The sequence below is a fragment of the Mobula birostris genome, chromosome 5 (assembly GCF_030028105.1).
Source record: "Mobula birostris isolate sMobBir1 chromosome 5, sMobBir1.hap1, whole genome shotgun sequence".
NCBI classification, from domain to species: domain Eukaryota; kingdom Metazoa; phylum Chordata; class Chondrichthyes; order Myliobatiformes; family Myliobatidae; genus Mobula; species Mobula birostris.
Window position 1 is genome coordinate 88,003,703 of NC_092374.1, and position 26,446 is coordinate 88,030,148.

At 45.5% G+C, this 26,446-nt stretch overlaps 1 protein-coding gene across 1 annotated transcript in view; it reads right to left on the reverse strand.

The window, feature by feature from the left end:
* The window catches only part of LOC140197290 (chloride channel protein ClC-Kb-like), a 130,245-nt gene that overhangs the window by 76,956 nt on the left and 26,843 nt on the right, over window positions 1–26,446 (reverse strand). Inside the window, exons 6-10 of the mRNA XM_072257227.1 lie at window positions 25,710–25,788; window positions 21,608–21,733; window positions 19,479–19,563; window positions 4,551–4,652; window positions 596–680 (exon numbers count right to left, since the gene is read on the reverse strand). Of these exons, the coding sequence (XP_072113328.1) occupies window positions 596–680; window positions 4,551–4,652; window positions 19,479–19,563; window positions 21,608–21,733; window positions 25,710–25,788 (477 nt within the window). The remainder of the gene's footprint in view (window positions 1–595; window positions 681–4,550; window positions 4,653–19,478; window positions 19,564–21,607; window positions 21,734–25,709; window positions 25,789–26,446) is intronic.

The following is a 26,446-nucleotide window of genomic DNA, read 5'->3' on the forward strand; positions in this document are numbered from 1 at the left end:
CCGAGTGCATGGGAGGGCTGGGAGAATATGCCACTACTTGCACAGAGTAATGGTATTGAATACTGAATATTTGACCATCTTTACAACCGCATACACTGCTTACTTGCCACCCATTATGCTGCTTGTGTTTAGGGCAGCAGTGAAGGTCCTCCATGGCTTAGTTCATCGGTTTTCACTACTGTCAGTCATGCAAGTCCCGGGTGGAGACTCAGGAATATCGTCACACTCAGATGTAGAAGGATCCTTCATTGCTGTTTCTGTAACAATTTTGTTTGACCAGTCAGAGTTGTTAGCCATGAGCTGAACTCCCGAACCTGTAGGACTGGTGGACCACAATTAGTCTGGCCTCTACCCTTTGACCTGTTTGGCATGGGTGACCCTACCAAGAGCCAAAGCATAAAGCCCTGACTCCAGCCAACATCGCTCTCCAGGTCATCGAGGCAAGCAAGCCTCCAAACCGTGACAAGGTTGTGGTCTTCTTGGAGGTGCGTACATTGCAGACACTATTTAATTCCTGGAGGCTCTAGGATGATGTGAGGAGGTTAACAACCCCAATGCAAAGGAAGGTAATGCAGGAAGGTCAGTGGCGACTCACCCTGGAACCAATGTACTGTCCGACTCCATGAGGGAACGTCACACTCGCCAACACAAGAGCCACAAACCCCGCAAAGAGGATCTTGCTGCAGGAACAGAAAACGAGGCAATTAGTTCGGCAATGACGTTGGTGGACAGAGGAAGGGTTAGTTGACCAAAAGCAGGCCTTCCTGCCCGTGTTGTGGATCCACATACACTGCAGCACAGTGCACACCTGGATTCAGAATCTTAGAGGGCGATGAGGAGGGGTACAGAAGTGAAATAGATCAAATGGTTACATGGTGTTGCAACAAGAATCTGTATTGATCAATAAACCAACTGTTTGGAATCAAACGATCTTGCCTGGTGTCTCAGGGCTGAGTGTGTGTGTATATATATATATATATATATATATACACACACCCAAGACTGTTGCATAGTATTCTAAATAATTAGTGGAAATCAAGAATAGTGAGATAGTGTTCATGGCCAATTTAGAAACCTGATGGCAGAGGGGAAGAAACTACTCCTAAGACATGGAGTGTGGTATTCAGGATTCTGTACCTCCTCCGTGATGGTAGTAATGAGAAGAGGGCATGTCCCAGATGGTAACTGCTGCTTATCTGATGCTCTGTGCCAGTGAAGCCACAGCAAGCAAGGTTTTCTTCACGCCTGTGCACACGTGGACTTGTGCAGATGACAAGGAACTCCACTTTGAACCTTTAAGAGGAACCAGGATGCAGTTCAATCATCAAGATAGAGAAGGCTACGGACCAAGTGCAGGTAAATGAGGTTTAGGTAGAAGGCTCCTGATGGCCAAGCATTGACAGGATGTGCTAAGGCTCTGTTTCTGTGCTGTGTGACTTTAAGATTGTTTGACAGTTTCCATCTGGAAGGATCACAGCAAACCAAATGTTTATTGTTATTTTGTCGGTTTACAGCTGCTAATCTGGATATTAACTTTTAAAATTCCAGATTTAATTAAAAACTTAAACTTAAGTTCCCCAGTTGTCGTTTAGGGATCCAAACTCGCGGTCACGAGCCCGATGTCCTTGAAAAGTAATGGATGCAACCCAGTCCATCATGGATAAAGCCCTCCCAACCACTGAGCACATCTACATGAAACATTGTTGCAGGAAAGCAGCGTCCATTATCGGAGATCCCCACCACCCGGGACATGTTGCTGCCATCAGGAAGAACGTACAAGATCCTCAGGACTCACACCACCAGGTTCAGGAACCTTAGTTTTTAAGAGCTATTGAAGCCTTGGTTAAGAAAAAGAAAGAGGTGTATAGCAAGTATAGGCATGTAGGGAAAAATTAGGTACTTGAGGAGTAAAAGAAATACAAGATTGCACTTAAGAGGGAAACCAGGAGGACTTAAAGAAGGCATAAGGTGCTCTCGCAGACAAAGTGAGGAAGAATACTAAGGGCTTCTGCAGATACATTAAGAGTAACCTTGTTGCTGCTGCCATCAGGAAGAAGGTACAGGATCCTCAGGACTTACACCGCCAAGTTCAGGAACAGTTATTACCCTCAACCGTCAGGTTCTTGAACCAAAGGGATAACTTCACTTGCCCCATCATTGAAATGTTCCCTCAACCTATTGCCCCACTTTCAAGGAGTCTCCATCTCATGCTCTCACTATTTATTGCTTATTTATTAATTTTTATTATTTATTTCTTTTTGTATTTGCACATTGTTGACTTCTCTATACTGGTTGAACACCCAAGTTGGGTGGTCTTTTATTGATTCTATTACGGTTATGATTCTATAGATTTATTGAGTATGCACACAAGAAAATGAATCTCAGGGTTGTATATGGTTTACATACTTGGAAATTAAATTTACTTTGAACTTTGAATATCCCCAGCACAGTACCATTTTGTTCTGAAGGCAGCTCTTCAACTTGAAATGTTAACTGTTTCTCTCTCCCCAGATGCAGCCTGTCTCTGAGTGTTCCCAGAACTTTAACATTTTTTCTCCAGCCTTCCCGCTTTTCTCCTAAATCTTTAGGAAGGGGCTTGGTCGAGGGGAGCAGAGGGATAAATCTAACCCTCTAATACTCCCCATACGGGTGGTGGGGTGGAAATATGAATCTACCAAAGGAGGTGTAAGGCATTCCTTCCCTTCGCTAGCCTGCAGGTCACCCTTGGTCACCCTTGGGCAAGGTGTAGCACCTGCTTAGCACCCCCCCCCCCCCCCCAATCAGGGATATGCAAAGCCATGGGATCAGGTGGTGGATGGTTGTATGAGCAGCCGGTGCAGATCACAGGTCCTGGTTATGCGACCACTGACACCAGGCAGACAATCTCTGATAATGGCTGGGGTCGCCCGTCTTGTAAAGACACTGCCCAGATGAAGGCAATGGCAAACCACTTCTGTAGAAAAATTTGCCAAGAACAATCATGGTCATGATTGCCCATGTCATAAGACATGGCACGTAATGATGGTGATGAATACTCTGTTTGAAGCACCCATTGCATGTAGGATATCAGAAGGATGAGGGGGAATCTCACTGAAACTTACTGGCTACTGAAAGGCCTGGATAGAGTGGACACGGGGATGATGTTTCCATCGGAAGGAGCTTCTCTAATCTGAGGGAACATTCTCAGAATAAGGGAACTGAGAAGAGGAGGAGTTTCTTGTGGCTCTTGTGGCTTGGCGCAGAAAGCTAAACCCCATGCCAGTCCCCAAAGGCTGGGAAAGCTTTGTATTAACAGAGTCCAGGCTCATGAGCTTCAAGTGCTGAAGGAATATTCAGGATGGGACCATGTCTTAGGAAGACTGAGGCTCTATAAGGCATTGGTCAGACTGCACTTGGTGTGTTGTGAGCACTTTTGGGCCCCTTACCTAAGATAAGATATGCTGGCATTGGAGAGAGTCCAGAAGAGGTTCACAAGAAGGACCCTGGGAATGACAGAGTTAATGTACGAGGAACCTTTGATGGCTCTTGGCCTCTACTCATTGGAGTTTAGAAGAATTAGGGGGGGATCTCACTGAAATATATCAAATATTGAAAGACGTAGATGTAGAGAGGATGTTTCCAAAAGTGGGGGAAGTCTAGGACCAATGGGCACAGCCTCAGAATAGAAGGACATTCCTAAGGACAGAGATGAGGAGGAATCTCTTTCACCAGAGTGTGGTGAACTTGTGGAGTTCATTGCCACAGACGGCTGTGGAGGCCAAGTCATTGGATATATACAAAGTGGAGGTTGATGGGGTTTTTGATTAACAAGGGTATCAAAGGTTACAGGGAGAAGACTGGAGAATGAGATTGAGAAGGATAATAAATCAGACAAGATCAAATGGCGGATAAGACTCAATGGGCCAAATAGCTTAATTATACTATTTCTTATGGTATATAGCGACCAGAATTGCAGGCTTTGATATACAGTCTTGGTGTAATTTAGCTGCCCTCATAGCTTGGTGCAGAAAGATAAATTCACTCCATGCCAGCCCCTAAAGGATTTGTTGAAAGTTCAAAATAAATTTTATATTAACAGACTCCAGACTCATGAGCTCAAAGTGCAGAAGGTACATTCAGGATGGGAGCATGTGTTAGGAACACACTGAGGCCAGCATAAATGGTGGAAGGAATCCCCCATCTCCCAAGCTGTTTCCTGCCTCAGCTGTGGCAGAGTCTGTTGGTCATTCACTGGCCTCATCAACTAAATTGGAACCCACCGGAGTTTTCAGGTGAGGGGATGCGTAGTAAGACAAGGAACTGCTAATCCCAAGCAGGAGAATATCTGCAGGTGCTGGAAGTCCAAGCAACACACACAAAATGCAGGAGGAACACAGCAGGCCAGGCAGCACCTATGGAAAAGAATATAGTCGATGTTTCGGGCCGAGACCCTTCATCAGTCCTGTGGATATCGGGACTAGAATGGAAGGCAAGGAGACGGGTGTGACGCAGAGCAACGGGAGGGGCAGAGAACTCGTCCAGTCAAACCCCACCTGGCTGAAAATACTCACTTATCAGCCATGAATTTGGAGATCTTTCTATGTTTGGTCAGGAACATGGTGAGATTCCTGTGGCAGAAGAGGTAGAGGCAGCAGAGACAGCCACAAATGACCCTGGAACCATGCAAGAAATGAGATTAGGCATAGGTGGCTCACGCATAACATCAGTAAGGTATCTCGATCCCTCTTACTATAACATACCACTTACCTTCCTAATTTCTTCCAGTCCCTGAGTGTTACTTTTCAGCGACTCCTGTATCAGGGCACCTAGGTCTCTCAGAACACTGACACCTTTTAATCCCTCATTGTTTGAATTTTTCCTATTTTTCCTATCAAATAGAATTGACCTCATGTTTTTCCATGTTTTATTATCTACAACATGGAACATGAATTGTTTCCTATACCTAGAATAGGAAACCTATCGACCTGGCATGGCCAAGAATGGAAAAGCCTACAGAAAGTGGTGGATAGAGCTGAGTCTATTTCCGGAACATCCCTCCCCAACATTGAGCACATTTTAATGGAGCACCACCTCAAGAAAGCTGTATCCGTCATCAAAGACCATTCTGGCCACGCTCCCTTCTCACTGCTGCCATTAGGAAGGGCACACAGGAGCCTTAGATTCCACACCACTAGGTTCAGAAACAGTTATTCGACCAACACTGGCTCCTGAACCAGTGTGAATAACTTCATTCACCTCAACACTGAACTGATTCCACAACCTATGGACTCACTTTCAAGGACTCTACAACTCATGTTCTCAATATTATCTATCTCTTGTATTTGCACAGTTTGTCTTCTTTTATCAGTCTTAATTTGTAGTCTTTTATTGATTTCATTGTATTTCTTTGTTTTCCTGTGAATTCCTGCAAGAAGATGAATCTCAGGGTAGTAGATGGTGACATATACATAGGCACTTTAATAATAAATTTACTTTGAACTTTATTTTCTTATCAATAAGAATCGTTTCTTTTTTTCTTATCAATAGGAACATTCCTATCAATAGTAGTATTTCCTACTTTTTCTATGAATAGGAATTGACCTAACATTTTTCTGGGATATAAAACACCTGCCACACACCTGCCCATTCCCCTAGACTAGGGGTGGTGAACCTATGGCACTCATGTCCAAGATGGTATGTGCAAACATTTTATTGGCACATTGCCCTTCAGTTCTTTAAACCTCACCCATAATAGGGAGATACATAATGATATTCTTTGTTGCCAAATTAAATAGTAAAATGATTTTCTTACAACCTGGGTTCAGTGTGATATTTTCACAAGAAACATCTCACACCTGCTTGGTGCCAGCTAAAGGGTTGCAAGAAAACGTGATGCTAGGTGATACATTTTGAAACCTTGCCAACCTGGTGTCATCATCATTATTTCACTTTTGCGTCTTTTACTTGTGTTTTTCACCTTGAATGTGATTCTGGAGGTGTTGGAGCCTGTGATTTTCAGTGTGGAGATCGTTTGGGTGTTTCAGCACTCTGCGGTCTACGAGAGGATTCTGGGAGGTAGAGGCACCATGTGTGAACCTTGTGGTGAGAAAGCTGTGGGGGACACGAACCGATGTTCAACTCCATTTCGCCGATTAAAGCTTCCATTGTTTGCTGATTAAAGCAACGAGGGAGATTGAAACAATGTGTGAATATGGAAGGTGAGGGCCGGCTGCTTGTCTTTTGATTGCTGGTGGAATCGCTCTGCTATGGAGTGGGGAGACTGCCTTTTGATCGCTGGTGGGATCGCTCTGCTATGGAGTGGGGAGACTGCCTTTTGATCGCTGGTGGGATCGCTCTGCTATGGAGTGGGGAGACTGCCTTTTGATCGCTGGTGGGATCGCTCTGCTATGGAGTAGGGAGACTGCCTTTTGATCGCTGGTGGGGTCGCTCTGCTATGGAGTAGGGAGACTGCCTTTTGATCACTGGTGGGGTCGCTCTGCTATGGAGTGGGGAGACTGTCTTTTGATCGCTGGTGGGATCAGTCTGTTACTGGAGAGAGGAGACTGTCTTTTGATCGCTGGTGGGGTCACTCTGCTGCCACAGAGAGAAAGGCCTGCTGCAATGTTACCTAGGTTTTCTGCGTTTTGGATATGGTCTTGGACTATAGACTTTTTTTCACTCTTATGATTGTTTTTGTATTGTGTATTTTTAGCCTGATCTTTCTTTTTTTTTGTGCGCAGGGAAAGGGGGATGGGGTTGTGGTTGACGTGCCTGTGCTATTTTTGTTCGATTTTTGTTTGGGAAGCATTTGGGAGTTCATGATCATGCTGCTGTTCTTTTCTTTCTTGGTTTCGTGGTTATCTGGAGGAGAGTTGTATACTTTGATAATATATGAACATTTGAACTTTTGATAAGGTGCCATGCCCTATGATGTGGGCGACCATGGTTTTTCCATGACCATAACAGTTCTTCGCAAATTTTTCTACCAATGTATTGCCTTCTTCTAGGCAGTGACCACAGCCATTATCAATATTCTTTGGAGATCATCTGCCTGGTGACAGTGGTCACAAAACCAGGACTTGTGATATGCACCAGCTACTCCTACGACCATCACCACCTGCTCTGATGGCTTTATGTGACCCTGATTTGATGGGGGAGCCAAGCAGGTGCTTCACCTTGCCCAACAGTGACCTACAGGAGCACCTTACACCTCCTTTGGTAGAGACACATCTCCACCCCACCACCCATAGTCCTGGTGTACTGAACAGTATTTGAACAGTATAGTTACAAAAACAATATTATTGAAATAATGTCATTTTTAATTGACTTTTTAAAAGATTAATATTACAGGCTTTCTGAAGCACTTCATTTATTCTAATCTCTCCCTGTTACTTTCTTATTAATAGTAAAACACTGAGTACTTGCAAATAAGCAACAGGACTCATCCTTTTTTCTTAAAATGTCCATAATTATTATTACTAATTTATTAGTCAATAATAGAATCTGCTCAAAATTACTATGGCATGCCAGAGAGTTTTTTTAGAGGATTATCACCAACTTGGACACTTGACATGTTTTGCCAACCCTGCCCTGGTCTATCCATATCCCCTCTCTGTATCCTCCTTACCAGCAAACTTTAATATATTCCACTTGATCCTCCCAACCATATCATAGACATAGATTGTGTCAACAAGTGACGTACCAGCTCTGATTTCTGTGGCATTCCTCTGGTGTTAACCTGCCAGTCCCCTATAAAACTGTTCCATTATTCTTACTGTCTTTTCCCTATTCTTCTAGTGAGTTATCAGGATAATTGAACAATTGTGCAACAGAGGGAATGCCACACCACCATCTTTTGGTGTAAACTTTACTGAGGGGATAAGAAATGATTGGGTGCAGATGGGACATACTGCGATCCACTGTTGCTGAGAAGATAGAAACCACAGAAAAACTACAGCACAGAAACAGGCCTTTTGGCCCTTCTTGGTTGTGCCAACCCATTTTCTGCCTAGTCCCACTGACCTGCACACGGACCGTATCCCTCCATACACCTCCCATCCATGTCTCTGTCCAATTTATTCTCAAATGTTAAAAAAGAACCCACATTTACCACCTCGTCTGGCAGCCTCTTCCACACTTCCACCACTCTCTGTGTGAAGAAGCCCCCCCTAATGTTCCCTTTAAGCATTTCCCCCTTCACCCTTAACCCATGTCCTCTGGTTGTTTTCTCCCCTTGCCTCAGTGGAAAAAGCCTGCTTGCATTCACTCTACCTATATCCATCATAATTTTATATACCTCTATCAAATCTCCCCTCATTCTTCTACGCTCCAGGGAATAAAGATGTTTGATTGCATAGTGGAAGAGAGTTCAAAAGAAGCGACCGGAGGCAGTCGGGACATTCTGTGTGCCACGGTTCCCGAGGAGATGTTGAATTGTGTACAATTAGGCACTTGGCAAGGGACAATAAAAATAAGTTGGGTTTATGTGGAGTGGCCATTGTGGGAGTGGTCCAGTTTTAGAGTGGGGAGTTTAGGCTTTGGCTCATACAGGCTTTAATGAAGAGAGATAAAGGCTGTAGTAGATTTTTTTTGGTTGAATTTTTCATTCTTTCTTTCTTATTGCACAGTCAGAGCAGTGGGGATGCCAGGCAGAATAGTGGAATGCTGCGTGAAGTCAGGAAGGCCTCTAGTGACCCTGATGACTATACCTGCAAGAAGTGCATCCAGCTGCAGCTTCTTTCCAACCACGTAAGGAAGTTTAGCTGTAACTATATGAACTCCTGTTCTCTCAGGAGGCTGAGGGGTTGCTCAACAGGACATACAGGGAGGTAGTTACACCCAAGGTGCAGGGCACACGCATCTGGCTGTCTGTCAGGAGTGGGAAAGGGGATAGGCAGCCAGTGACCACTTTGTCTGTGTTGGTGGGGGAATTCTAGCAGAGCAAAGCACAGGTCTCTGGCACAGAATCTGGATCTGTAGCTCTAAAAGGAAGAGGGAGAAGAGGAGAGCTATAGTGATAGGAGATTCAAAGGTTAGGGGAACATACAGGAGGTTCTGTGGACAGGAACAAGATCCCAGATAGTGTTGTATGTTGCTTCCCAGGTACCAGGATCAGGGACATCTCAGATTGAGTCCCCTTAAGTGGGAAGGTGAGCATCCAGAGGTTGTGGTCCACATTGGTACCAATGACATGGCTAGGATGGGTGTGAAGGTCCTGCAAAGTGAGTTCAGGAAGTTAGGTGCTGAGTCATAGGATAGGAATTCCAGGGTTGTGATCTCAGGATTGCTACCCATGCTACATGCTAGTGAAGTCAGAAATAGGAAGATCATACAAATTAACTTGTGGCAAAGGAAATGGTGCAGGAAGGAGGGCTTCAGATTTTTGGATCATTGGGGACTCTTCAGTGCCAGATCGGATAGTGGAGTTGATTGTTGGGAAAGGTGTTGTTAAGCCTTCGTATCAAGCCAGGAAACGAAAGGTTGAGCATGGTGGGTGTAATGTTCAGAATTATATGTATTTCAATGCAAGCAGTATTGTAGAAAGTATGAATAAGCATAGGGCACGGATCAGATGTGGAATTATGATATTGTAGCCAATAGTGAGACTTGGTTGTAGGAGGAGAAGGACTGGCAGCTCAGTGTTTCAGGGTTCTGTTGTTTCAGACGTGACAGAGCAGGAGGGGCTAAAGGGAGAGGGCTAGTATTAAGGGTCAGGGAAAGTGTCACAACAGTGCACAGACAGGACAGACTGGAGAGCTCATTTACTGAGGCTATATGGGTGGAACTGAGGAATAAAGATAGCAATGATCGCATTATTGGGATTATATTATAGGCCACACAGCAATCCGTGGGATTTAGAGGAACAAACTTGTAGAAGGAGATAGAAGACTGTTGCAAGAAACATAATGTTGTGATAGTAGGTGATTTTAACTTACCACATATTGACTGGGACTTCCAAACTGTAAAAGAGTTGAATTAACTAAATATGTTCAGGAAAGTTTCTTTAATCAGTACATAGAAGTCCCAACTAGAGAGAGCATGATACTAGATCTCCTATTAGGGAATGAGACAGGGCAGGAGACAGAAGTTTGTGTAGGGGAACACTTCGCATCTAGCGATCACAATGCCATTAGTTTCAAGATATTATTCTGGAAAATTAGAGAAAGGCAAATTTTGGTGGTATCAAAAAGGATCAGGCAAGAGTGGATATGGACAGTTTGTTTACTAGCAAAGGATGTGCTTGGTTTGTGGGAGGCATTCAAAAGTGATATTTTGAGAATATCGAGTTTGTATATTCCTATCAGAATAAAAGGTAAGGACAATAGGTTTAGAGGACCTTGGTATTCGAGAGATGTTGAGGCCCTTGTTAATGAAAAGGAGGTGCATAGCCGGAAAAGGCAGGTAGGAACAAATGAGGACTCAAGGAGTACAGTTTAAGAAATGTAAGGGAACAGCTAAGGAGGATATCAAACACAAGGCATGAAGTTGCTCCAGAAGACAAGATGAAGAAGAATCCCAAGGGCTTCTACAGATAAATTAAGTGCAAAAGGGCAGCAAGGAACAAAATTGGTCCTCTTGAAGATCAGAGAGGTCATCTAAATATGGAACCAAAAGAGACGGGGGAGATCTTAAATAGAATGTTGCATCTGTATTTACTTGGGAGACATACATAGAAGTAGCCGTGAGATCATGGACTGTATGCAGGTTACAGAGGAAGAGGCTTTTGCTGTCTTGAGGACAAGACAGGCCCCTGGGATAAATTCCCAGGTGCCTGACAACGTGTTCCCTTGAGAGGCTAGTGCAGAAATTTCAGGGGCTTTGCGGAGATATTTAAAATGTCCTTAGCCACGGGTGAGATTTTGGGGGATTGGAGGATAGCTAATGTTGTTCCATTGTTTAAGAAAGGATCTATGAATAAGCCAGGAAGGTGAGCCTGACGCCAGTAGTGGGAACTTACTGTAAAGTACTCTAAGGAACTGGATATAAAATTATTTGCTGCAACACACATAAAAGTTGCTGGTGAACACAGCAGGCCAGCAGCATCTATAGGAAGAGGTACAGTCGATGTTTCAGGCCGAGACCCTTCGTCAGGACTAACTGAAAGAAGAGCTAGTAAGAGATTTGAAAGTGGGAGGGGGAGGGGGAGATCCAAAATGATGGGAGAAGACAGGAGGAGGAGGGATGGAGCCAAGAGCTGGACAGGTGATTGGCAAAAGGGATATGAGAGGATAATGGGATGGGAGGCCTAGGGAGAAAGAAAGGGGGAGGGGGGAAACCCAGAGGATGAGCAAGGAGTATAGTGAGAGGGACAGAGGGAGTAAAAGGAGAAAGAGAAAAAGAATATATATATAAATAAATAACGAATGGGGTACGAGGGGGAGGAAGGGCATTAACAGAAGTTGGAGAAGTCAATGCATTATTTGGACAGACAGGACCTGATTGGGGATAATCAAGATGGCTTATAGATCTCTGGAGAATCCCAGAGTTAATAAGGTTGATGATAGTGTGGGAGACAATGGCTCCTTCATGGGGTCCTGTTCCAGGGGTAAGTAAGAGGAGGTGTCTGACTGTTGTTGCAATACCTCAGCAAGGTAGAGGCCAGTCCGTCAGACACTTGGGTGTTTGGAGACAATCCTCCTCTCACCCCACCTTCCCTGAACACCTCAACCCTCCTCTCACCTCAGACTCTATCAACACCCCCCATCACCTCCCTCTGATCCCATCTCTCATCCATGCTGGGTCTTCACCATCCCCTCTGACCTTCCCTTCTCTGAGGCAGAACATTCTGTTCTCAGTAAGGTCCTCACCTTTGGCCCCTTGCTCCCACACCTCGGTGAGTTCTGTGCCCGCCACGGCGCTGAGCTCCTGTTCTGCTGCCTCCGTCTCCGTGCCCACTCTCCATTCCTCACCGATGACACCTTCTCCCGCCTTCAAACCTCCTCCTCCAGGACACTCCGCTCTGGTCTTCTGCCTGCTCTGGATCTTTTCATTGCTGACTGCCAACAGGACATCAACTGCCTCGACTTCAGCACTCCTCTCTCCAATTCCAATCTCACCCCTTCAGAACGCTCCGCCCTCCACTCCCTCCCTCTGCACTAATCCTAACCTCACCATCAAACCTTCATATAAGGGATGCTGCAGTAGTCTGGCAGACTGACCCCTACCTTGCTGAAGCCAGGCAACAACTCTCAGACACCTCCTCTTACTTGCCCCTCAAAAAGGACCCCACTCAGGAATACCAGACCATTGCCTCCCACACCAGCACCAACCTTATTAACTCTGGGGATCTCCCATTCACTGCCACCAACATCACAGCTCCCGCACCCCACACCTCTCATGTCTACCTCCTACCCAAGATCCACAAACCTGCCTGTCCAGGTAGACCCATTGTTTCAGCTTGTTCCTGCCGCACTGAATTTATATCCGCAATCCTTGACTCTGTCTTATTCCCCCCAGTTCAGTCCCTTTCTACCTACATCTGTGACACTTTACATGCTCTTTCAATGATTTCAGATTCCCTGGCCCCGAGCATCTTATTTTTACTATGGATGTCCAGTCCCTATACACCTCGATGCCCCACCAGGAAGGACTCAAAGCTTTCTGTTTCTTTCTGGATTCCAGACCCAACCAGTTCCCCTCCACCTGGCAGAACTTGTCCTCACTCTCAATAATTTTTCCTTTGGGTTCTCCTACTTCCTTCAGACAGAAGGGGTAACCATGGGCACTCACATGGGTCCCAGCTATGCCAGTCTGTTTGTCGGCTGTGCAGGACAGTCTATGTTCCAAGCCTACTCTGGTATCACTCCCCAACTTTTCTTATGCTACATCATCGACTGCATTGGTGCTGCTTCCTACACCCATGCCCAGCTCGTTGACTTCATCAAATTTGCCTCCAACTTCCAACCTTCCCTCAAATTTACCTGGTCCATTTCTAACACCTCCTTCCACTTTCTCGATCTCTCTGTCTCTATGTCTGGAGACAGCTTATCTACTGATGTCTACTATAAACCCACAGACTCTCACAACTACGGAGGCTATACCTCTTTCCACCCTGTTATTTGTAAAAACGCCACCCCCTTCTCTCAACTCCTCCAACTCTGCAGCATCTGCTTTCAGGATGAGGCTTTCATTCCAGAACTAGGGAGATGTCCTTCTTCAAAGAAAGGGGCCTCCCTTCCTCCACAAACAGCACTGTTCTCAACCACATCTCTTCCATTTCACACACATCTGCTCTCACCCCATCTACCCCCCCACCCTACTAGGGATAGGGTTCCTCTTGTCCTCACCTACTGCCTGACCAGCCTTCGCATCCAGAACATAATTCTCCAAAACCTTCACCATCTCCAAAGGGATCCCACCACCAAGCACATCTTTCCCTCCCTCCACTTTCTGCTTTCCGCACCTCCTCTCGCAATACCATTCAGGGCCACAAACAGTACTTCCAGGTGAGGTGATACTTCACCTGTGAGTTTATTGGGGTTATATACTGTGCCTGGTGCTCCCGATGTGGCCTCCTGTATATCAGTGAGATCTGATGTAGATTGGAAGACCGTTTTGTCAAGCAGCTATGCTCCGTCCACCAGAAAAAGCAGGATCCCCAAGTGGCCACCATTTTTAGTTCCACTTCCCATTCCATATGTTATCCCATGGCCTCCTCTACTGCCGCGATGTGGCCACACTCAGGTTGGAGGAACAACACCTGATATTCCGTCTGGGTAGCCTCCAACCTGATGGCATGAACATTGATTTCTTGAACTTTTGGTAATGCCCTCCCCTCCCTTCACCATTCCCAATTCCCTCTCTTACCTCAGTTCCTTACCTGCCCAACACCACTCTCTGGTGCTCCTCCCCCTTTTCTTTTTATCATGGCCTTCTGTCCTCTCCTATCAGATTCCCCCTTCTCCAGCCCTGTATCTCTTTCACCAATCAACTTCCCAGCTCTTTTCTTCAACCCTCCCTGCTCTTAATTTCACCTATCACCTTGTGTTTCTTCCTTCCCTCCCCCTCCACCTTCTAACTCTGACTCTTCACCTTTATTTTTCTCCAGTCCTGCCAAAAGGTCTCGGCCCAAAACATCGACTTTTCTCTTTTCCATAGATGCTGCCTGGCCTGCTGAGTTCCTCCAGTATTTTCTGTGTGTTGCTTGGATTTCCAACATCTGCAGACTTTCTCTTGTTTGTGAATGGCTTATAGAGGTTTTTTAAGGAAGATACCAGGAAATTTGATGAGGGTAAGGCAGTTGATGTTGTCTACATGGGCTTTAGCAAAGCCTTTGACAAGTCCTGCATGAGAGGTTGATCAGGAAGGTTCAATTGCTCTGCATTCAAGGTGAGGTAGTAAATTGGATTAGGCATTGGCTTTGTGGAAGAAGCCAGAGAGTGGTAGTAGATGGTTGCCTTCCCTGTGACTAGTGGAGTGCCGCAGGGACCGTTGCTGGGTCTGTTGTTGTTTGTCATGTATGTCAATGATCTGGATGATAATGTGGGAAACTGGATCATCAGATTTAAGGATGACATCAAAATTGGGGGTGTAGTGGACAGCAAGGAAAGTTATCAGAGCTTGCAGTTGATTTGGACCAGCAGGAAAAATGGGCTGAAAAATAGCAGATGAAGTTTAATACACACAGGTGTGAGATTTTGCTTTTTTGAGGGACTAACCAGGATAGGTTTTACATGGTGAGTGGTAGAGCACTGAGGAGTGCAGTAGAACAGAAGGATCTGGGAATACAGACTATCACATGTAGACAGGATCATAAAGAAAGCTTTGGCACATTGGCCCTCATATATCAAAGTACTGGGTGCAGAAGTTGGGATGTTATGTTGACGTTGTATAAGTTAGGCCTAATTTGGAGTATTTTGGTCAGTTTTGGTTACCCGCCTATAGGAAAGCTGTCCTATAGGACAGAGAACAGAGAAAATTTACAAGGATGTTGCCAGGACTTGAGAACCTGAGTTACAGAGAAAGGCTGAGTAGGTTAGACTTGATTCCCTAGAGCATAAGAGAATGAGCGGAGGTTTGATAGGGGTATACAAAATGATGCGGGGTATCGATAGGGTAAACGCAAGCAGGCTTTTTCCACTGAGGTTGGGAGATGTGAGTATTAGAGGTCATGGGTTAAAGGTGAAAGGTGAAATTGAAGGGGAACGTCTTCACTCAGAGGATGGTGAGAGTATGGAATGAGCTGCCAGCAGAAATGATGGATCTGGGTTCGATTTCAGCACAAGTGAAATTTGGATAGGTTTGTGGATGAGAATGGTGTGGAGGGCCTTGGTCCCAGTGTAGGTTGATGGGACTGGATGGGTAAATAGTTCCACATGGCCTAGTGGGGCCAAAGGGCCTGTTTCTGTGCTAAAGTGTTCTGTGACCATAAGATGTGGGAGCAGAATTAGGCCATTCAGCTCATCAGTTCTGCTCCACCATTTGATCATGGCTGACTTATTATCCCTCTCAACTCCATTCTTCTGCCTTTTTCCTGCAACCTGTGGTGCCCTTATGAATGCTTTGAATACACCCAGTGACTTGGCCTCCACAGCTGCCTGTGGCAATAAATTCCACAGATCCTTGTATCCTTGTATTCTGAGGCTGCACCTTCAGTTCCTAGACTCTTGTACTACTGAAGACCTCCTCACCATGTCCACTCTGTATAGGCTTTTCAATATGTGATGGGTTTTAATGAGAGCCCTGCCCTCCACCTTCATTCTCATTGAATCTATTGAATGTCTCACCACTCCTCAATGTTGGATCTCATTCAAACCTATCGAATGATGAAAGGCCTTGATAGAGTCGATGTGGAGGGGTTGTTTCCTGTGGCTGGGGAGTCTAGGACCAGAGGACACAGCCTCACAGTAGAGGGATGTCCATTTAGGATGGAGAAGAGGAAGAATTTCTTTAGGCAGAGAGTGGTGAATCTGTGGAATTTGTTACCACAGGCGGCTGTGGAGGCCAAGTCATTGTGCATATTTAAGGCAGAGGTTGATAGATTCTTGATTAGTCAGGGCATGAGGGGATGGGGGGAGAAGGCAGGAGATTGGGGCTGAGAAGGAATTGGATCAGCCATGATGAAATGGCAGAGCAGACTCAACGGGCCAAATGGCCCAATTCTGCTCTTATATCTTATGGTTTTATTGTTACAAACTCCAGCAAGTACAGGCCCAGAGCCATCAACCCTTTACATATATAAGTAAAGTAAACTTAATTCATAATTATAAATTATTTACAAAAATAAACCATTCAATGCCTTTTCATTCTTTGTACACATGGTCAATGCTTTCCATACTGTTCTATTAGTTTCATACACATTATTAGCGTTCTGCCACTCATGTGTCACTCTGGGGTGGAATACTAACTACTACACTAATTGAGAGGCTTCTTCCCCCCACCGGGCCCCTCCCTCTCGTAGGAGAAGAATCCTACCTACCCCGTGGTCCTTCCCACCGAGTCCTTGTGGTGGTTGCATCAAGCTTCAGCGCGTCCCTCATCCCGTGCTCCTGCAGCCTGGGATGTGCCAGTTGGCAGCATTCGGCCACGGATATTTCGATGTGCTCACAGACCCATTTAACCGAGTTGATGATTTTCCAGCAGTACTTGGTGTTCGTCTCCGTTAAGTTAAACTTTACATTTCCAGGTTCATTCTTGTGAACCTCCTTTGGATGCTCTCCAATGCCAGCACTCTCTTTCTGAGATATGGTTCCTAAAACATAGAAATCTACAGCACATTACAGGCCCTTTGGCCCACAATGTTGTGACGACCATGTAACCTACTCTAGAAGCTGCCTAGAATTTCCCTACCACATAGCCCTCTTTTTTTCCTGAGCTCCATGTACCTCTCTAAAAGGCTCTTAAAAACCCTATTATATCCTCCTCTACCACTGTCGGTGGCAGTGCATTCCACACACCCACCTCTCTTTGGGAAAAACTTACCACTGACATCCCCTCGGTACCTACTTCCAAGCACCTTAAAACTGTGCCCCCTCCTGTTAACAGTTTCAGCCCTGGGAAAAAGTCTCTATCCACACGATCAATGCCTCATCATCTTATACATCTCTATCAGGCCACCTCTCATCCTCTGTGGCTCCAAGGAGAAAAGGCCAAGTTCACTCAACCTAATCTCATAAAGCATGTTCTCCAATCCAGGCAACAACCTTGTAAATCTCCTCTGCACTTTCTCTATAGTATCCATATCCTTCCTGTAGTGAGGTGACCAGAATTGAACACAATTGGGGTCTGTCTAGGGTCCTATGCAGCTGCAACATTACCTCTTGGCTCTTGAATTCAATCCCATGGTTGATGAAGGCCAGCACACAATAAGCCTTCTTAACAACACTGTCAACATGCGCAGCAGCTTTGAGTGTACTATTGACACGGACCCCAAGATCTCACTGATCCACATTGCCAAGAGTCTTACCACTAATATTATATTCTGTCTTCAAATTTGATCTACCAAAGTGAACCATTTCACACTTATCTGGACTGAAGTCCATCTGCCATTTCCCAGCCCAGTTCTGCATCCTATCAATGTCGCGCTGTAACCTCTGACAACACTCCAAACTATCCACAACACCCCCAACTTTTGTGTCATCAGCAAACTTACTAACCTACCCTTCTACTTCCTCATCCAGGTCATTTATAAAAATCACAAAGAGGAGGGGTCCCAGAACAGATGCCTGTAGAACACCACTGGTCACTGACCTCCATGCAGAATATGAACCATCTACAACCACCTTTCGCATTCTGTGGGCAAGCCAATTCTGTATCCACAAAGCAAGGTCTCTTTGGATCCCATGGCTCAATACTTCCTGAATGAGCCTTGCATGGGAACCTTATCAAATGCCTTACTGAAATCCATGTACACCACATCCACTGCTCCATCTTAATCAATGTGTTTAGTTACATCCTCAAAGAATTCAATCAGGTTCATAAGGCATGACCTGCCCTTGACAAAGACATGCTGACTATCCCTAATCAGATTATGTCTCTCCAAATGCTTATAAATCCTGCCTCTCAGGATCCTCTTCAACAACTTGCCCACAACCGAAGTAAGACTCACCAGTCTATAATTTCATGGGCTATCTCTACTCCCTTTCTTGAATAAGGGAACAACATCCGCAACTCCCCAATCCTCTGGTACTTCTGCCGTTCCCATTGATGATGCAAAGATAATCGCAGGAGGCTCAGCAGTCTCCTCCCCTCGTTCCCACAGTAGCCTGGGGAGAATACCAACAATACTGCTCGCAACTGCTCACAATACTCCAAAGTGGTCGGACCAACATCTTGAAGAATATCATTGCATCCTTCCTATTATGTGTTCAAAATGAACGCTAACATTGTATTTGTCTTTCTTACTGATGACTCCGGGTGGTGGGGTGAAGATATGTCTCTACCAAAGGAGGTATAAGGCACTCCTCCTCTTTGCTAGCCTGTGGATCAGCCTTGGGCAAGGTGTAGCACCTGATTAGCCCCCTTCCCCCACCCACCGGATCAGGGTCATGTGAAGCCATGGGAGCAGGTGGTGGATGGTCGTACGAGCAGCTGGTGCACATCACAAGTTCTGGTTATGCGACCACTGATGCCAGGCAGACAATCTCTGAAGAGTATTGATAATGGCTGGGGTCACCCATCTTGTAAACAAGAAGACGACAATGGCAAACCACTTCTGTAGAAAAATTCCCCAAGAACAAAGAACAAAAAGCAGAAAGACTGTGATCACCCATGTCATACTACACGGCACATCACAAACAGACAAACTAATGACTCAAGGTAACCTTTAGGGAATTCTACACTGGAACTCCTAATTCCTCTTTCAACTCTAACTTCTGAATTTGCTCCCTGTTTAGAAAATACGTCTTTATTTCTTGAGTCTACTGCACAACCATACACTTCCCTATACTGTATTCCATCTGCCATTTCTTTGCCTCGTCTCCTACTCCTACCCCAGCACCCCAGGCAATTCCAAGGGGACCTAATGATCACAACGGGGAAAAAAGGGAAAGTCTTTCACTAGAGGCTGTGCCTCCTCGTGTGCTAGGAGACAGCAGAGAAAATGGGAAAACCCAGACTTCCCACTGAATCCGAAACAGAATCTGTTGAAGTCCTTCTGCAGGCTCCCTTCTTCCCCAGCAGTACCTGCCCCTTTACCTATTTTTGTATTGTCTGCAAACTAGGTGACAATGCCACCGATTCTGCCATCCAGGTAACAAAGTCTTCAACTCAGTCATCCAGAAAAGTGTGGCTCTCTCCATCGATGGAAAACACATAGGCCATTCAGCCCATTATGTAATTGCTTTAGTGGAGAAAGTGTGGGAGGGGCATCCAGTCTCTCCTACAGCCGATACGTCGTCCTCAACCCATCTATGGATGTGTCATGTTGCTGCCTGAGCGATGTCGCTAACCTGCTCCCTCTTTCCCTACAATTGCACCAGTCTCCACACTACAATTGTTCTGCTAAGCCAGGCGGGACGCCCTGGCTTTGCTCCAGCTTGGCCGGCACGTCTGTGTCTTACCCGAGGATGGCGAAGGAAAGGAACTCAGGCAGGTCGAAGGGGAATTCCACCCTCCAGTTAGTGCTGAAGAGGACGGCAACGGTCTCTGGGGGTGGGTGGGGGGGGAGCAAGAAAGAACGATTAGATAAAGAATTAAGGATTTGTCATATATACATCGAAACATACAGTGAAATGCTTCATTTCCATTAACAACCAACTTAGCCAAGGGTGTGCCAGGGGCAGCCCAGAAGACAAAAGATACCATTGTGGATTTCAGGAAGGCACACGTCAATGGCTCTGCGAAGACCACACAGTTCCTTACTGTGTACATAACAGACAATCTAAGCTTGACACACAACACCTCATCATTTTTTCAAGAAGGCGCAGCAGTGTTTACAATTTCTGAGGAGATTGAGGCATACAAAGCTCCCCACCCCTGTTCTAACAACTTTCTACAGGAGCAACATCGAGGCTGTCCTGTCTGGCTGCATCATCATGCGGCAATGGGCCACAAGACCCTACAGAGGATAGTAAAAACTGCCGAGAAGATCACCAGGATATCCCTCTATGTCACTATGCTAGCGTTTGCTATGTCACTATTTGCGGGAGCGTCATATTCGAAAGGCCTGAAGCTTTGTTGAGGATCGTATCACCCAACACACAATCTCTTTGACCCACCAGCATCAGGAAGGTGGTACAGCAGCATCAGGAATGTGAATGCCAGACTGGGTAATCAACGGGTACTGTTGCCGTACTATTGCCAGGCGGCAGTACTACCCATCGTGCCCCATGCCCAGCAGAGACCTGAAATTTCTGCGAAATTAGGATTTGCAAAGAGGGCTGAGATGAATCTTGCAATGATGGTACATTTAAATTCCTCATCATCTTCTGCTCTGAACCAAAGTCACCCTCCACCTCTTCCTTCTGTCCTTTTCCACTCTCCATCCTGGCTCCGCTCAAACCCTTCTTCTTCTCCTCACCTGCCCATCATCTCCCTCTGGTTCCCCTCCTCTCCCACTTTCTCCCACGGTCCACTCTCCTCTCCTATCAGACTCCTTCAGCCATTTACCTTTTCCACCTATCACCTTCCAGCTACTTAATACCCCTCTCACCTAGTTTCACCTATCAGTTTGTACTTTTTCTCCTCCCTCCATCTTCCTATTCTGACCTCTTTCCTCTTCCTTTCCAGTCTTGATAAAGGATCCTTACCCAAAGTGTCGACTGTTTATTCCCTCCACAGATGCTGCCAGGCCTGCCAAGTTCCTCCAGCATTTTAGACCATACGATGTAAGAGCAGTGTTAGGCCATTCAGCCCATCGAGTCTGCTCCTGTATCCGATCATGGCCGATCAGCTTTCCTTCCCAACCTTATTCTCCTGCCTTCTCCCCATAGCCACTCATCATCCTCTGCTTTAGCACTAAAAGCCAATCATTGAGTAATAATATTTCAGCATTTAAAATAGTAATCAATATTACAATCATCATCATTATTATGTGCCATGTCACGTGTCGAGGGCGATCACGGTCTTTCAATGGCCATGATTGTTCTTGGTAAATTTTTTATAGAAGTTGTTTGCCATTGTCTTATTCTGGGTGGTGTTTTTATAAGACGGGTGACCCCAGTCATTATCAATACTCTTCAGAGATTGTCTGCCTGGTGTCAGTGGTTGCATAACAAGGACTTGTGATATGCACCAGCTGCTCATACAACCATCCACCACCTGATCTCATGGCTTCACGTGACCCTGTTCGAGGGAGCGGGGGCTAAGCAGGTGCTATACCTTGCCCAAGGGTGACCTGCAGGCTAGCAGAGGGAAACAGCATCTTGCACCTTCTTTGGTAGAGAAATATCTCCACCCTGCCACCCAACTATTTCAGTACCCAATACAAAATGACCTGATAAAGGATCTTGGCTCGAAATGTTGACTGTTTACTCTTTTCCATAGGTGCTGCCTGGCCAGAATGTTGTGTGCATTACAAAAGATTAGTTATCCAGTTTGTGTGTGTTACACTTCGTTCTCATTGTGATTGTCCATAACATGCACTTATGTATATGACAATAAAACTGGCTTTGGCCTTGACTCTTGACCCAGTGACATCATCACAGTGCCGGCAGACTCCTCCAATCCACCCCTCCAGGTCAATAGTTACCATGCTCATTGTTCACCACGGCCAGGACTCGGAACATCAGGGCAGCACACGTCGCGGCGAAGAATCCCCGCCAGTAATTCCGCACGGCAAAGTGGGTGGCCGTGGTCTCCACGCTGAACAGGACACCTGTGGGGGCCAGGGGTGGGCAAGAGCAACACAGAGTGATCAGGCTTGGGAATCTGGGAAGAATGTCAATGTTAGGTGCACTTTGATAGAAGGAATGAAAGCATAAACTATTTTCTAAGTGGGGAGAAAATACAAATATCCGAGGTGTAATGGGACTTGGGAGTCCTCATGCAGGATTCCCTGAAGGTTCATTTGCAGTTTGAGTCTGTGGTGAGGAAGGCAAATGCAATGTTAGCATTCATTTCAAGAGGACTAGAATATAAAGGCAAGGACGCAATGTTGGGGCTTTATAAAGCACTGGTGAGGCCTCACTTGAAGTATTGTGAGCAGTTTTGGGCCCCTATTTGAGAAAGGATGTGCTGACATTGGAAAGAGTCCAGGGGAAGTTCATGAGAATGATTCTGGGAATGAAAGGGTTAATGTATGAGGAGCAATTGATGTCTCTAGGCCTGTACTCATTGGAGTTTAGAAGAATGAGGGGGGATCTCATTGAAACCTATCAAATGTTAAAAGGCCTAGAGTGGATATGGAGAGGATGTCTTCTATGGTGGGGGAGTCTAGGACCAGAGGGCACAGCTTCAAAATAAGTGTAAGTCAGGTTAGAACAGAGATGAGGAGGAATTTCTTTTGCCAGAGGGAGGTGAATCTGTGGAGTTCATTGTCATAGGTAGCCATGGAGGCCAAGTCATATTTATGGTGAATGTTCATACATTCTTGATTAGTCAGGGTGTGAAAAATTATGGGAAGAGGCAGGAGATTGAGGCTGAGAGGGAAATAGATCAGCAATAATGAAATGGTAGAGTAGACTCAATGGGCCGAATAGCCCAATCCTGCTACTAATGTATGTCGTATGGTTTTATGGTCCCTGTGCCTTCTACACGCTGATGTTGAGATTATAAGCAATTCTTATTGAAACAAAATGTGAGACAATGTAGAGGAAACCATCCAATAGATGTTTCAAAATTCAGAAATCACAGTCTGTCCACAAAGCAAAGCAAGTGTGGAGGAAAAGAGGGATCTTGGGGTCCACGTTCATAGATCCCTGAAAGTTGCAGAGTTGTTCAGAAGGCGTATGGTGTGTTGACCTTCATTAGTTGGGGATCGAGTTTAAGAGCTGTAAGGTAATGTTGCAGCTCTATAAAACCCTGGTTAGGTATGTTCAGTTCTGGTCACCTCATTATAGGAAGGATGTGGAAGCTTTATAGAGGGTGCAGAGGAGATTTATCAGTATTCTGCCTGGATTAGAGAGGATAGATTGAATGAACTAGGGTTTTCCCTCTCTGGAAAGAGGTGACTTGTTAGAGATGTACAAGGCGATAAGAGGCCTGGATGGAATGAACAGCCAAAGACTTTTTTTCCGGGGATGGGGCAATGACTAATACAACAGAGGACAATTTTAAGGTGACTGGAGGAAGGTAGTTCTTTTACACAGAGAGTGGTGGGTGCATGGAACTTGCTGCTTGGGGTGGTGGTAGAGGCAGAGACGTTAGGGATCTTTAACAGACTCTTAGCTAGGTACATGGATGAAAAGAGAAATGGAGGGCTATGTGACAGTGAAGGGTTAGATTGATATGGGAGTAAGTTGAAAAGTCAACACAATATCATGGGTCAAAGGGCCGGTGCTGTCGAACCTTGAAGTGGATGGACTACAGTAGCAGAAGACTGTGAACATATGCTCAGTGGCCAGTTTATTAGGTACAGGAGGTATCCAATAAAGTGGCCACTGAGTGGGAGTAGAAGAATAAGTTATATTCTATCTGGGCATCTTGCAGACCTGTTAGGATAAGAGGCTTCTCCAGGCTCAGGTAAACTGCTCTCGCATCATTTTCCCTTGTCATGGTGATTTCCCTTTCCCTCTTCCTCTTACAGTTGGTATTCATGCTCCTTATCACCTGATCTTTCTTGTCCATACCATTCATTTTATCACTGCTCCACAGTTCTACTTTGAAAACTGTAAACCCTCTAGTTCTCCTCCCAGTTGTGAGAAAGGGCCGCTGACCTCAAAGGTCAACTGGTTTTGTTCACCATGGATGCTGCCAGTCCCAGCTGAGCTCTTCCCATGTCCCTGTTTTTGTTTCAGATTCCCAGCATCTGCGGTATTATTTGTTTTCCATCTCCGCATCTACCTGCCATACTCCCTTGGTATCTGTTTCAATACAATACACTTACTCTTCTGAATTCCAAAAGAATATAAATCTCATCTTCTTAAGCCTCTCCTTCCTTTTAAAAATGTACCTGTAAAGAGCTCCTCAGGCCTGTGCAAATTGCCAGAGAGCACTGGACTGTGAAGTTTTTAGAGCACCTGAATTAGTTAATTGCTGTTTAATGAGAGTCATTAATCATTTAGTGTTCCTTGTGTTTTTCTCGAGCAACTCACTCTTTGTAAGGCAGTCTCCTGTTTCTTTCTTAATAAACTTGTTGAGTTTATTTTGATAGGCTTGGGGATTCCATGTTATTTGTTTTATTTAAGCAGACACCCGATTAGCACTAAATGCGGGGACCCAGTTTTGAGAACGTTACGTCTCGCAGTGTCGCTTAGCCAGGCCACCGATATTCTGTTGGAATTCTCATGACAATCTCTCATCATTGGAGTCCATCGTTCCTTCACATTTGGATTCCGATACTGCCAGCACAGATTGTGACAGTACCACTTAGCCCCCCATTTTTTCTCATTGCATCCACAAGAATATGTCACCGGACACATCTCTGGATTAACTTTTATCTGCAGAAAGTGGTCCAGATGACTTTCGAGATGACTTTAACAGAAGATCTCCACTTTTCCTTTTTATCAAGTTTGCCATAAGATGGTGCCAACGAACATTGCAACCACGGGCGACATCACAAAACTACTTCCTTCACGTCTTCTTTTTCTTTCAGATGCAGCTCTGGTACAGTTGGAACCTACATTATGGGTCTGTGTTTTCAGGCCGATTGAGTGACCTGGCGCTTTGCTGTCTCCGCAGATGTTCGATGAGGTTTCAAATGAAGCGTGCGGCTTCAAGGCCAAGATGGAGACAGGAAGTGAGCCCACGATCGACTCCATTTCTCACCGATCTCACTGATTAAAATGTGGAGAAAGATCGAAATCATCGAGGCGAGAGCGGAAGGTGGGCAGGTGTTCAGCGCTGTTTACCAGCCTCTGGCTCGCTTCTGCCGGAGGAGGCTGCCTGTACGTGACAGTCTCTTTCTCCCTCTTGCTTCTGGAGGAAGCTCACTGCATTCAGGTGGTCTCTCTCTCTTTCCGGCTCGTTGCTCGATGCTGTCAGACGATGGTGCTGAAGTCCCAGGTCTTGGTCAAGGTTTAATCGATGAGGTTTGTGGATTGGATTCTGCAGATCATGTTATGATGTGTTTCTCCTTTTTTTTTTTGTTGCTACTTTGTGCAACGTAGATCGGGGTGGCCTGCAAATAACAAATGACACAGCTCTGGAATGAACCGACCTGAGCTTAACTGAATACGCTTGGACTCTTTCGATGACTTTGTGGGTCGGTGTTTCCATATTCTGTGTATGCACGACTAGTGTTTTTTTTTGCATGTGTGGGGCTTTTGTTATTTTTCTTTGAACAGGTTCCTTCGTTTTGTGGCTGTCTGTGGGAAGACAAATGTCAGGGTGTATACTGCATACATACTTTGACAATAGATGTACTTTGAATCTTTGAAATAACCATACGTACGGTAACACACACACAATATTTTGGTGGAACCCAGCAAGTTAGTCAGCATCTGTGGAGGAGAACAAATAGTCAAAGTTTTGGACCGAGACATACTTGGACTTCCCGTTGAGTTCCTTCAGCATCTTGTGTGTTGCTCCAAACTTGAAAATAGAGTGAATTTTTTTTTTTGTGCATCTGTGATCCCAGGCTAACTCTTCTCACGATTTCATTTTCCAAGAGAGGAATGTGACCACCCCCCCCCCAGTTTATATATAGTTTTTTAATGATACCTATTGTCTTGGATGAGAGGGAAGTCTCTCACCTCCAACAGGTGCCACAAAGCAGCAAGCCACACCCACTGCAGCACCGGCGATCAGCATTTCATACTTGCGTCCTTTATTCTGTAAAAAAAAACATATGGCAAGAGAGTTGTAAGCCAGCAATCAATACGTACGGAGAAGCGGCCCAGCAGCACCATTGATAGGGCTGCTATGTGAGAACTTTGGTGACACGGATTCGATCCTGACCTCCACTACTTTCTGTGTGGAGTTTGCATGTTTGTCTTATGACCCGGTGGGTTTGTCTGTCTACTATAATTGATATTGGTTTATTATTGTCGCATGTACTGAGATACAGTGGAAGGCTTTGGTTTGTCTGCCATCCAGGCAAATGATGCCATGCAGAGAGTACTGTGCAAAACTCTTAGTTACATTATAAATAAATAAATAAATCTAGGGTGCCTAGAACTTTTGCACAGTACTGTAGTAATTTTATGGATTGCACTGTACTGCTGCCACAAAGAAAATCAAATTTCATGACACATATGAGTGATGATAAACCTGATTCTGATCTGGGGAAGGGAGAGGAGAGGGAGTGGGAAGCACCGGAGAGACATTCTGTAATGATCAATAAACCAATTGTTTGGAATCAAGTCACCTTGCCTGGTGTCTCAGGGCTGGGTGTGTCTGCACCCATGACACACACCACCCCGCTCCCCACCCCTGCCCTGACACTTCTTCTCAGCCAGCTGTCCCGCACTCCTCCTGCGGCACTCCACCC